This window comes from Galleria mellonella, unplaced genomic scaffold (genome assembly GCF_026898425.1).
Source record: "Galleria mellonella isolate WM207_F2 unplaced genomic scaffold, CSIRO_AGI_GalMel_v1 utg1917, whole genome shotgun sequence".
NCBI lineage: Eukaryota > Metazoa > Arthropoda > Insecta > Lepidoptera > Pyralidae > Galleria > Galleria mellonella.
The window spans coordinates 956,168-969,687 of record NW_026442031.1 but is presented as its reverse complement, the minus strand read 5'-3'; the positions used below and the strand labels follow the sequence as shown (position 1 = coordinate 969,687).

General features: G+C 35.7%; 1 protein-coding gene across 9 annotated transcripts in view; it reads left to right on the top strand.

The window, feature by feature from the left end:
- LOC113509531 (transcription factor BCFI-like) overlaps positions 1-13,520 on the top strand; it is an 83,624-nt gene that overhangs the window by 34,162 nt on the left and 35,942 nt on the right. For 3 of the 9 annotated variants that reach the window (XM_052894166.1, XM_052894169.1, XM_052894168.1), the window contains exon 2: positions 9,306-9,675. In XM_052894166.1, coding sequence (XP_052750126.1) covers positions 9,306-9,675 — 370 coding nt within the window. Of the gene's footprint in view, positions 1-1,500; positions 1,683-5,379; positions 5,734-9,305; positions 9,676-13,520 lie in introns of those variants that run through there. The other 6 variants (XM_052894165.1, XM_052894163.1, XM_052894167.1 and 3 more) reach the window with 5 other exon arrangements.

Genomic DNA, 13,520 nt, shown 5'->3' with positions numbered 1-13,520 from the left:
AATTTCACAAAAAAAGTTTTTAAACTTGATGATTTTGTATGGAACCCTCGTTGCGCGAGCCCGATTCGCACTCGACCGTCTTTTTCTATTGATGGAATGACAAGGTTCCTCAGTGTATATTACAAACTAAATACCTAAGCATAAGGTATAAACCTTAGTCAAAGCCCAACAAATGCACAAATTATATCCCTTTATTCATAAAACTAAAACCTCCTACTTACCCACTTTAACCGGGGGGGGGGGGGGGGAAGGGATTGTTAGTAATGGAGACTAAGAATCCTATTGTTAGCAATATGCCAAACCAGGTCGATCTCATAGCGGTTCTCCCTGGAAACTATCATGGTTAATTCCTGATGAATTCATCATGATGGGCTAACTGGCCTGTTTTCATTCTCATCTATCATCCTTCACTGGTGCTCCGTCAGTGTATCCCGTTAGCGCAGGCGGGGTTACCATACCATTTTCACCCATAAAAAAAACCCCACTTTAACTAACCATTACTAGCAATACCTATACCTTAACACGTCGACCTCCACGCGGTTCCCCCTGGAAACCATCGTAGTTAATTTTTGATAAATTCATCACGATGTGCTAACTGACCTGTTTCATCCTCTCCAATCATCTCTCGCTGGTGCCCTGCCAGAGTATACCGATAGCGCAAGCGGAGTCACCATTCCATTTTCATCCATTAAAAAAACCCACTTTAACTATTACAAGGTTTTGTAACTTTCATTCAAATTAAAAATTTTGCTCCAAATAAAGAGACAAAACAGTTCAATAGGTAAAATAAGTTTGTTATTTATAATTTATTTATTAAGGTTTTTCGAATAAGGGCGTTAGAATGAAGTAAATCAATAAATCTTAGATTAACTATAAGTCTGTTTTAATCATAAGTCAATCACAGGTTTACCTTAGCTTTGCTCTTATGTTTCTGATTACCTCTGTCCATTAGATAATAATTGGACAACTAATTAACTAAAAGTGAGTTGCGTTGTTTCCATACAAAATCGAGAAATACGGATTTAAACCTATAACGTAACTCACATAGAAGTATCAAATTGAAAAAAGACTGTTTTAGACACTGGACAGCACTATTGCCCAGGCAAATTTTTAACTTTATTAAATGATCATTTAAAGTAGACGGGAGTATTCCAATTATGGTAGAAGTCACAATATAACGAGTAACAACTAAAGTTGTTGGTACAGTTACTGGTAACAATGTATGCACTAACTGTTTGATCAACATAAATATTTCATTAATACAAACTCAAATAACGAAAACAAATGAAACATACATTCATTGCTATTTCTTCATATTTCAAGAGACCTTTACTTTTTCGAGTTCAAAAAATGAGTAACAACAGCAATGAGTAAGAGATCACTAATCGAGATTTGGAAATAGGCCATTATATTGAATGGAAACAAGCAAGGATACAAAGGACTAGGGTTGCACGGGGCGGTATTGGTGGAGGGGATACACAGTGGTGTGTACGCGCATCGATACGCCACGCCAGTCGCCGCGGTACCGTCCTGTTGCTTGCGTCGTACGTTGTTGTTAGCAGTGTGTTATTATAGTGAACAGATAATGGTGCACGACCCATGGTCTGCCTTCAGTCCCAAGACAGGGACTTTCGAGCTAGACGCCTTCATAGCGGAGATCAACAACAACTACTGTCCTAAAGGCAAGTCAACTCTTCCATTTTAAACATAAAGATTTTTATTATTATAAGTTTGATATTTTAAACATTTAAGTTTTTTAACAGATCACATAAAACAGATCACAACCATAAAAAACTTAAGTAATAATTACATTTGTGATTCGGCTAGGTTATAATCCAATCACATTATGTGCACAGCTTGAGTAATTCATTAAAAGCAAACGCATAATATAAAAATAAATACTTGAAATGATATATAAAAGATAAAACTATATATAAAAAAAAAAATATTTTCAATCGTATTCTACAAAATAGAAAACAAGTTCTAAAGGTTATAAAAGAAAGTTTTTGATTTGTGTACCTAGTCTGTTTACATTTTAACCGTTCTATTTAAATAGATGAGTGAATTTGTAAATAAACGAATCGTAGACCAATCTATACGACACGCTGCTGAAATACTATAGCAGTGCAAATAAAAAATTGATTAATGAATAATCCTTCAATTGGTAAATAATTTTATTCAGTAAATATTTGTATGGTTTATAATATATATATTTTTTAACATTTTTAGTAAAATCAATTGCTACAGATCTATATAGATACTCTGCCCTTATATCATTCAATGAGGCCGATTATGAGGCATAATTTCCCTAAACCTATCTATTAACCAAATATTTCATTTTGGATAATTTCGTGAAATTACTATGTTATGGTTTAAAATTGTAATAGCTTATTAAAAAGTTAATTCATAGTGGTCCTTACAATAAAGATTCCTCTGTGATATCAAATTTTAATGTTGGAGAAACGGCGCGTGAACAGAACGACCCCGTATCTATCTACTATCAGACGATGGTTGCACATCATTAATTGATACAACTACGCTTATTTATATTCCAAGTTCGATTTCTTGGTTGTTACTATCTTACCAATTTTACTGGTACAATAAAATTGGTAACTAGACAATATCTGTATTGGGAGATATTTAAGAAAAATCTAAATAGAAATAGGTGCAAAAATATTTTTTTAAGGAAATTTCGTCTGATAATTTCGGGATCGAGCAAAAACTACTGCACTAAATTGGTAGTGGTTTTATTTAATAAAGTTGTATTCAGGTTTTTTTTAATTGATGATAATGGAATGGTTACCCCGCCTGCGCAATCGGTATACACCGACGGGGCACCAGTGAAGGATGATAGGTGAGAATGAAGCAGGTCAGTTAGCCCACGGTGTTCTCACGGAAATCTAACAATAAATTAATCACGATGGTTTCCAGGGGGAACCACGAGGAGGTCGACCTGACAGGGTATATTGCTAGCAATGGGGCTACTAATCCCCATTATTAACAATATATTGGTTTTTCTATATCATTGGTTTTTCTACTTCTGAAATCCACGTGTACGAAGTGGCGGGCAGAAAGTTACTGCGTAATATAGTTTCTAGTGTGATTAATTTACTTTGTATACGACAACTGCCAATTATTGGAAAACAAAGCTTAAACCGTGGTGGAGGCGGTCGCTCGGGCGCAGTAAACAATGTAGCTGGTCAGCTACTCCACGAGCGATATTTAAAAGTCCTTGTGGATCGTACATACTCGTACCAGGACGACACATTTTCCTGTTTGGTTTCAAGCCACAGCTGTGTTGATATTATTAGCACGAGCGCGCGAAACATTGATAGGCATAATACGACATCAACATAGTATCGAATATAAACACGGCGGCTGGACAGCCGAGCTGGAGTTTTAGACAAAATATTAGTAGGTAGTTAAACATTTACTGATGCGCAAGTTGACGAGCGAGGAGTGGCGCCATCTAACCAACTAGGTACGCGTCACTAGCAACAAACTGAATATTAGTTATTTCCACTTAATACCTATATTTCTACTTTATGTTGTTTTTGAAAATAGTAAATTATTTTCCATTGGTATCAATACGAAGCGTTATCCTCTTTTCTGTATTTATATATGTATATATATACAAAATATATATATATATATATATATATATATATATATATATATATATATATATATATATATATATATATATATATATATATATATATATATATATATATATATATATATATATATATATATATATATATATATATATATATATATATATATATATTATACATAGGTGTTGTATATCAACGAAATTATCCTAAAAACGCTCTAAATGGATTTACTTACAAATCGTAAAATTTATTCAATAAATTTATTTTTAATTTGTTACTTACTATTGGTCATTTTTTTATACAACTTAGAATAGCAAACAAGCTGACGGCCCACCTGATGGAAAGTGGTAACCGTCGCCTATAGACTTCAGCAGACCCACTTATGGTCGGGTTCATAATTGGTTCCATTACATTTTCACTAATTTTTTTAAAAAATCTATAATAAGGTTACCTACTCGTATAGTATCGAAAGGTATGGCGGTATTCCCGCAAAGATGAGCAAGGCCACACTATTCTTTTTTCGAAGTGATTCATAGCACCTTACGCCCCCCCCCCCCCCCATACCTCCCCCTGTAACTACATTGTGAATAGAACAAGAAGTTTGATATTTTAGTATTAATAACTTTCTCTAGTATGAATAACTGTCTCTAGTATTCATAACTTATTATAATTGTTTATATATCTAATATTCTTCCATAAAGTTTACAATTGATCTCTAGTCATAGTTCGTTTGTTTATTCTTTCTTTCTTTATTCTTTATTGTACAAAAAATGTTATTGAAATGTAAAAACAAACATAATAGTTCACAAAGACGAGCTTATCTCCAAAAGAGATTTCCTCCAGCAAAGCCAATATGAGACAAAATTACAGTTTATTAGTAGTTACAGTCATACATGTGTACCAATCGACTTAAATGTTCTAGTTAAAAATAAATAAATAATATATATATATATATATATATATATATATATATATATATATATATATAATACACAAATATAATGAGTACGTACATCAGCATTGTGAGAGGTTCTTTAGACGCGATTTAAAAATCCCAATGCTATTTGTATTTCTATTATGTATGTCTCATTAAAGTTTTAATGACAAATTTTAATGAGACATACATAAATTTATAATTATATAGATATTACTCTCTGTTTAAATAGATATTATGTACATTTTGGACATTTATTGAATATTATTATTACACTAATACTGACATTACAAAATTTGCTATATTTCTTTTAGTAAAGCTACAGTCCGTTAAATAAAAAAATTGCATACTAATGTTGGCAAAACATGTTCGAAGTATAACGTCATTAAAATACCCAGTAGGTATGTGAATACTGCACACACATGTTATGCAAATCAATTTTTAATTAAATCTTCAGGTTTATCTTCGTATCATGATATGAAGCTTCGTCCAATTAAATAGTTTTTGAAAATCAAGGTCCACTATCTACTTATATGTAAATTCCTCTTTAATAATTATTCGAATCTGACCTTTCGTTTAAAAGTTACGACGGTTATAAAAATAATAAATTGTCGCGGCGTGAGAGCCTTATGCCTAATATTGTCTTAAAATACTAATTTATCTTTAAATCCACCTACGCGTGCGAAGCCTGGGCGGTCGCTAGTGTTACATTAAAAATAATTATTAGAATTGAAATATATTTAATAATATTGTAAATTTAATGTAATTTTTTATCGCGATCCTTTAGCACAATCCGTAAGAAATTTATAAAAACTTACATTTGCATAGCATTATATGGGCGTGATACATGGACAATGAAGCAAAAAGACAGAAAAAGTTACGAATGAAAAAGACTTAAAAGGGCTGAATGAGAAAAGAACATTAATAAAAACAATAAAGCATAGAAGAGGCAAAATGCTGAGTCAACTTATATATTTTTTAAAGAGCATAGTAGAAGGAAAAGTAGAGGACAAAAGGGGAAAAAGAAGACCGAGGAATAACTATTATGGGACAGATAAAGGAAACACTAGGTATTATGTCGTATAGGGAGGTCAAGGATATGGCCTGGGATAGAGCTGGCTGGAAGAGAATGCATGAGTTAGTTGCACCGACAAGAGGAAACTCTTAAACGTAATGAGAGAGGTACGATTCAATACAATAACTCAAACATTCATTTGTTAGTCATTTTGTTATCAAGTTTTTCATTGTGAGTATCCATGTCAATGATCCACATTTTTAACTGACTTCAAAAAAAGGGGGAAATGATATCTTCCATAGTAGATATTATTTTTTTTTATTTCAGCGTCATTCTATTGTGCTTTAACGTTAATTTTCTAAGAAAGATAATAGAAAAAAGAATCTATTGTATTTCTTATTGAAAATGTATCTATTATGCCTTGTACCTATTTTGTCTATTAAAATTCCTTTCTCATTGCTAATTAAGTATTACTAGGGGGGAAAGGTATTGTTAGTAATACGGACTACCAGTCCCATTGCCAGCAATATACCCTGTCTGGTCGACCTCCACGTGGCCCTCTCTGGAAAACGTGCTGAATTCCAGATGGGCACACACGATGGGCTAACTGACCTGCCCTTTCATTCTTACCTATCATCCCTCACTGGAGCCCCACCAGCGTGTACTGTTAGCGCGGGCGGGGTCACCATTCCATTATCATTCATTAAAAAAATTAAATGTTACTAGATAGTTTACCACAATACTATTTTAGTGCCATAGTCGACAGACATAAGAACTAAAATATTTTTATCATTCATTCATAACAGCTGTTGATTGTCCACTGCTGAACATAGGCCTCGCTCTGGGGGGGGGGGGGGGGTCCTTTGCCAGCAGTTGTTACGCTTGTCAGGTGGGTTGGCAACCGCAGTTAGGCTTTGATAATGTTTTAAAAGAGACGCTGCTGTTCATCCCTCGACTATTAAATTGTTCCCTTAGTCGTCTCTTACGATGGGATGATTCCCATGGGAAAGATAGGTGTGGCCCATTTCATACCGAGTCCATACGGTTATTTAAAATATTAAATTGTTATATTTAAATATTGTAACCGCTAGATACTTATAGGTATCTATATAGGTAGGTACCTATTTCATTTTAATTTGATATAAAATCTTGATAAAATACGGGAAAAATGTGTAAAATATAAACCAGGAAATTATGAGCCGCCAACCGTCAAAGCCATGAGAAGAGACCTCACATTTATATAAAATAAAATAGGTACTCCTATCCCGTAGGTACTCGCTGTGCCCAAGAGGGCCCATAATTAGACCTATTTCAATATTTACCAACCATATTGTGGGATACAATAAATAAATATATAATTTAAGTATATACAGTATGTAATCAATGACGAGTGTTATAATTTTTTTACAAATATAACTAAGTTATGTCTTGGTCATCGTCATTAACATAATAGCTGCTAATTGTCCATTGCTACACTACATAGGCCTCCCCCTTGGGAGGGCCGGAGGGTATAACTAATAATAAATAAGAAGAAAGCTATATACTTAGTATATATAATCTAATAGATAGAGCATCGAGTCCCCAAAACGAGTCAACTTTTTGTCAGCCAATTGTCAAATTAGCTAAAAAATTTATAATTTGCTGACACGTTTTTTTTTATCAGTGTCATACATTATGTGTGTAAAAGTCTATCTATCTATACCTAATTATTTATTAATAAAAAAACGTTTTTATGCGTTAAAAAGATACAAAAATTATAAAACAAAATAAATATGGAAGTTATAAAGGAATCACTCGTAACTATTGACGCACGCAAAATTGTACGAAAAAGTTGACCCTCTTTTCTTGAAGCATTTGTATGGATCTTTATCTATACAATCAAAGATATATATTTATTATATAATTTAGATTATATATGTAGATAGTATAAAATTATATATGTAAAAAATTAGGGTTCGTGAAGTGGGCTTAACACGTAACATGAGACAATGACCACATTAACTAATTATCCATGTAAATAGTCATTACAGATAAGAAGTGTCTAATTTACAATCAGTCATTATGATGGTGATGGTAATGATGGACCGATTAGTCGTTTCACCTGAGATTAAGTCAGCTGTCATTTTTTGCAAAATATAAATTGTGTTTACTTTCTTAAAATTATCCATTCGTGGATAATGACAACAAATGCAGTTATAACTAGCTGATGCCCGTGACTTTGTCCGCGTGGTATTTGTTATTCCTGTTTAGTATTTAAGTTTTTTTTTAATGAGTGAAAATGACATGGTAATCCCGCCTGCGCTATCGGTACACACTGGCGGGGCATCAATGAGGGATGATCAGTGACGATGAAAAGGCAAGTCAGTTAGCCCATCGTGACGAAGTCGACGATAAATTAGTCACGATGGTTTCCAGGGGAACCGCGTGGAGGTCTACCTGATAGGGTATATTGATAGAAATGGGGACTAACCCCCCATTACTAACAATCCTTTCCTCCCCTATATATCGATGTATGGCTATTTATTATGTCCAGGAATTCTGGACCAAAATTAACATCGTACGGCTCGCCATCGGCAGGGAGTTCATCCTCATGTCCTACAGCCTAAATGGTCGCGTACTGCGCGGTTTCAGAGATATTTCCTCCCACGAACACTCAGCTTGTGGAATGAGCTCCCTGCCGAGGTTTTCTCAAGAGACTACAGCATGGGGTTCTTCAAAAGGGCGGTAAAGAGGTTTCTTCAGGGTCGGCAACGCACGCGTAATACCTCTGGTATTGCAGGTGTTCATAGGCTACGGTAACCACTTGCCACCAGGTGGGCCGTATGCTTGTTTGCCATCTCAGTGGTATAAAAAAAAACAAATGACGTGTCGTTTTCACACTTTGCTTTGGTCGATATGACTTTATTTAAGTAGGTTGTGTAAATACTAAGCTGTAATAGTTACTATAGTTTTTCAACTATCTCACGGGAACACTTTAATTTTCTGTGATTAAAAATATAATAGATGAGTAGAATGGGTATTATCATGTAAAATTTCATTTTAATCACTTCAACGATTTCGGAGATTAGCCCGTACAAAAAAACAGAGAAACAAAAATTTTGAAAAATCTGTCTGTTTTTTTATACAACTTAAAATGGCAAACAAGCTGACGGCCCACCTGATGGAAAGTGGTAACCGATGCCTATAGCCATGGACATAACAGAGTATACTGTTTCGCCCATGATACCCCCCATGCGTTGCCATTCCTGGGGACTAGAATGTGCTCGATTTCACTTCTAACATCCCCCTGACTCGGTTTTTAGCGGATTTTTTTTATGTACAGACATTCGACCTCTGCAGTTTTATTAAGTACCTATATAAATAGATGTTGGGGAACAAATATTGATTATCATAATCGTTAAGTGAATAATTTGTTTGCACATGACATGTCTGTCTAATTACAGCCTGTTAATACTTTATTGATGTAACGGTTGCGTATTATTACACATAATTATTGTAATATCAAAAAAGCACAAATCAATCATAAGGTGAAACTTTATAATTATGTATTGGGAACATGTCCTGCTCAATGCGTGAGCGGGACAGGGAGATGGCACGTCTCACAATAAATAATACAAAACAAGCTTCGTATCTATTGTATACCGTTCACACAGTAAACGGCGACAGGCCACTGGCCAATCGCGGCTCCCTGCACGACCGGTCGCGGCGCGATCTCATAATTGTGTATGCGTGTGCGCAGAAGGCGAAGCGGAGTGCGGCGGGGAGGGCGGCGGCGAAGCGGAGAGCCCGCCCCCCATGGCGCCGTTCGGCTACGCCCACCCGGGGAACCTGTCGCCGTCCCACTCGCGCAGTTATCAGGAGCTGCGGCCGGCAGCGGCACACGGCCGCGACATGCAGACTTATACGCACTTCGACGAGTCGCTGTTCAAGCCGGCGCCGGCGCCGGCGGCGGCGGCGGGCGGCGGCTCCACTGACGGCATGTACTTGCGCGGCCGCAGCCCCGAGCTCAGCCCCTCGCCCGAGCAGCGCCGCGACGACTACCGCCACTACGAGGCCTACCCTGCGCCGCCGGCCTACTCGCATGAACACCACCACCACCACATCGATAGGTGAGTACCATTTACTCTTGTTTTATATCGTTTAAGTTATTAATTGTGTGCATATTTATTTATTATATTTTTTTTTCGAGACGTAAAAAATCGTGTTTAGTTCTGTTCGTGAGTTCTTGCTTGTGATCTTAATTTGTTGCAATAATTTTAATAATAACTCGTAAGGTTTGTTTTGTGATCTCTACCATTTAATAAGGATCTTTATGTTCATACAATTCTATACAATAGGCAGGTCGTTTCACGCACGAGTTGTGTTTCGGGTTTTCAGTCTACAGTTTTGAGAAAATATTTTCTTAAAAATATTGAAAATATACGTCTATACATCTCCACAAAAATAATAAAAAAAAAATGTTTACAAAAAAGTGACAATTTAGATACATAGAATAAAAAATAAATTTAATCCATTAATATATGTTTACGTCAGGTTCCTTGAGGAGTGGGTAGAGAGAAACGGAGGGCTGTATAGACACTATCTTTGTCTACTATTTTTTATTTTCATGATTCAGTATCGTGCTCGAGTATATTGACCTATGTGTTACTATGTGAGTGATCGCTTCGGTTTAACTAACAACTCCCTCGAAGAGATTGGATACGATACAAGTTCAAAATTAAAAGTGAGGTGCTTTCCTTTATAAATTAAGTACGATTCAGCTAGTTTCAAATTAAATGTAAGAAGTTTTCAATCCACTTCTGAAGCAAATCGATTCTCAATTCGATTATATTTTATATTTTTACTTCATAACTCCGTCAGTTATAAATCGATTTGGGAAATCCTTTATTTATCTGTAAGGATATAAAATCGGTTAAATAGTTCAGTTTTTAAATGAAAATAACTGATTTTGCCATAATTGAAATCAGTTTTTTATGGAACATAATTTTAAATTATTAATTTATGCTATTAATTATTAATTGTAAGTAAAATGTGTAGTTACTTTACTCTACCATTGATTTCACAATTCAGTTCAAATGGTAATTTAATAAGTTTAGAATTACATCGTATGTAAACTGTTAGAGGACGATGATAGTTATTCACGAAATGAGAGAATTCATATATTTCCTTTATGAAGAGTAGGCATCATTAGCAGCATATACTAACAGATAGACCGTTGACCGTTACGAGTGCGGTTACAGTAGCGGGTTGCGGTCGCCTCAACGATGCATTAATTTCTTGGTGATTGATTATTTCATAACCGATAGATAACGCAGCGCGACAAAGAGTTGCACGTCTAGGTACATATATGTGCATTGATTGACTCACACAGCAGTGCGTGCACTTCGCTACCTACGGTTTGGAAACGTGCGTCATGTTTATTGCCCAGACAATTTCATCTAACTTGTATTATTATACTCGTAAATTTTATGAGCGGACAATCATAAAGAAGTAGTAATATAATATTTATCAATGTTTAGAGTTTTGTACCAAAAAAGTACAAAGGAAGCCCTTATTGTGCGAATTCTTCCGTCCGTCTCGGCGTTATATGTTACAGCAACTACTAATGTTATCGATTTGAAATCTAGAATAAAAATATACATTTTATTGGCCCAATGGAAATAATAAAATAATATTTTTTTCTTTGCTAAAAGGTTTTAAAACAGGTACCTACTCATAATTTCGAATTGGACCAATTAGTCCAAGTGTTCTAGTTTCTAATTCTCCTTACAATGTATTATGGGACATTTCAAAAAACTTATTTACAAACATTTAAAAGGCCAGCGACGCACAAGCAACTCCTCTCGTGTTGCATGTGTTCACGGGCGACGGTAGCCACTTCCCATCGGTGGACCGTCTGCTCGTTTGCCTCTCTAATAATAAAAAAAGTGAGATATTATATAAAAGAGCTTCATTTGTATATTTTAAAACTGTTTTTTTTTTAATTTTAATAAAAAAAATTAAATCAATCAATTTATGTAAACTTTATTGACCAATAAAATGTGGTACCAAAGGCGGACTTAACGCTATAGACATTCTCTACCAGTCGACCTTCAGGATGTGCAGACATGCTCGGCTTAAACAATAAAATTACTTATAGCTCAGTATTATTGTACATCCAACGTACAATAATTACAACACTTGACTCTTTTACTTTGATTGTTAAGGTAATGGTCGCTTACAGTGTCACATCGCTACACACAACCTATCTACCCTGTATCAAACACGTGGAGTCCTCTTACGGTGAATAGAGTTTTGATAGATCTCACTGCAGTCGATAGAGTTTACTCTTGTTCTCGTTCCGTATTAACATCGGATGATATAGGTCTTTTTTTATTTAATATTAAATCCATCACCACTTTTCCATGTTCAAAAAAAAAAACGGATTTCAGTTGCGGCAAAATTTGTTGTTTTGTTTTGAAAACTAAATTATGGAATTGATTTTGATAAAATATCTGTGGGATCAATTTGAAAGTCTATCCTTTCATATTAATAAAGAAAATTTTTAATTTCTTTATAATTGACGTAGTTATGGGGTGACAAACATAAAATACAACCGAATTGAGGAGCTTCTTTTTTGAAGTTGGTAGATAGATAAAATAAAAAAAATTGCTTGTAATAAATACGTTACGATGTTGGTATCACATCTTTTTTGGTTTGAAGGGTGGAATATGGCAGTGAATTTGCAGGGTACAGAGGAATAACACCTGAGTCCTCAGGAATGTCAACGCATGGGGGGGGGGTGGTTTCATGGGTGAAACAGTATGCTCTGTTATGTCTATAGTACTGTTCATGTCTATAAGCGACAGTTATCACTTTCCATCAAGTGGGCCGTCAGCTTGTTTGCCATTCTGAGTTGCGTAAAAAATAAGCTGACGGCCCACCTGATGGGAACTGATAACTGTGGCCTATAAACATGAACAGTACTATGAACATAACTGAGTATACCATGTCGCCTATAATACCACTGAAGTGTTGGCATTCTTGAAGACTAGGCTATTGCCTCTATACCCTGTAATTTCATTGATTTATCCCACACTTTAAACCGAAACACAGCCATGCAAACACAACTGCTTCACGGTAGAAACACGATGGGACAGAGGTGCCCAAGCAGATTATTTTGGTACAGTCTCTCTCTATTTCTGAAATTTCGAGCTGTAGCTATCAACTTTTTTACATACGATAACTTAAATGGACTATCAATAAATAAAACTATTTAATCGAACTTGCATATATTCATACACAATTTGACAATATATTAGGTACTCGTGACATAAAAGACCAGAGTGAGACTTTGTACAAAAGTCGATTGCTTGGGTACCTCTGTCCTATTCGTGTTTCAACCGTGAAGCAGTTGTGTTTGCATGGCTGTGTTTTGGTTTGAAGGGTGGGATATGGCGTGAATTTACTGGGTACAGAGGAATAACACCTGAGTCCACAGGAATGGCAACACATGGGGGGTATCATGAGCGAAACAGTATACTCTGTTATGTCCATGGTACTGCTCATGTCTATAGGCGACGGTTACCACTTTCCATCAGGTTGTTTGCTATTCTAAGTTGTATAAAAAAAACATAAATGATAAACAAATTGTGAATCTCCTTTGGAGTGGTGCATGAGTGTTTACAATTCAAGGTGCCTGTATCAAAGCGGAGCCGAACAGAATTGGTTAAAAGGTCTGCATTGTTTTCGGTAGCTGTTCGATGTTGAGTCGATTGTCCTCCGCTGTGTTATCAGCTCATTGTGGGCCGTGTGTTGGTGTGTAGCATGCACGTACGTCGGTACACGTCGTATCCGTTCATGTGTGCACTGCGCCGTTCAATTAGTAGGCGTCCGCGGCGAGCCGCGCTTCTTCCTGACTGCCTACAGTTACAGCGCAAGCCAATTTAGTTCAAACTCAATCGAGTGGACTGCT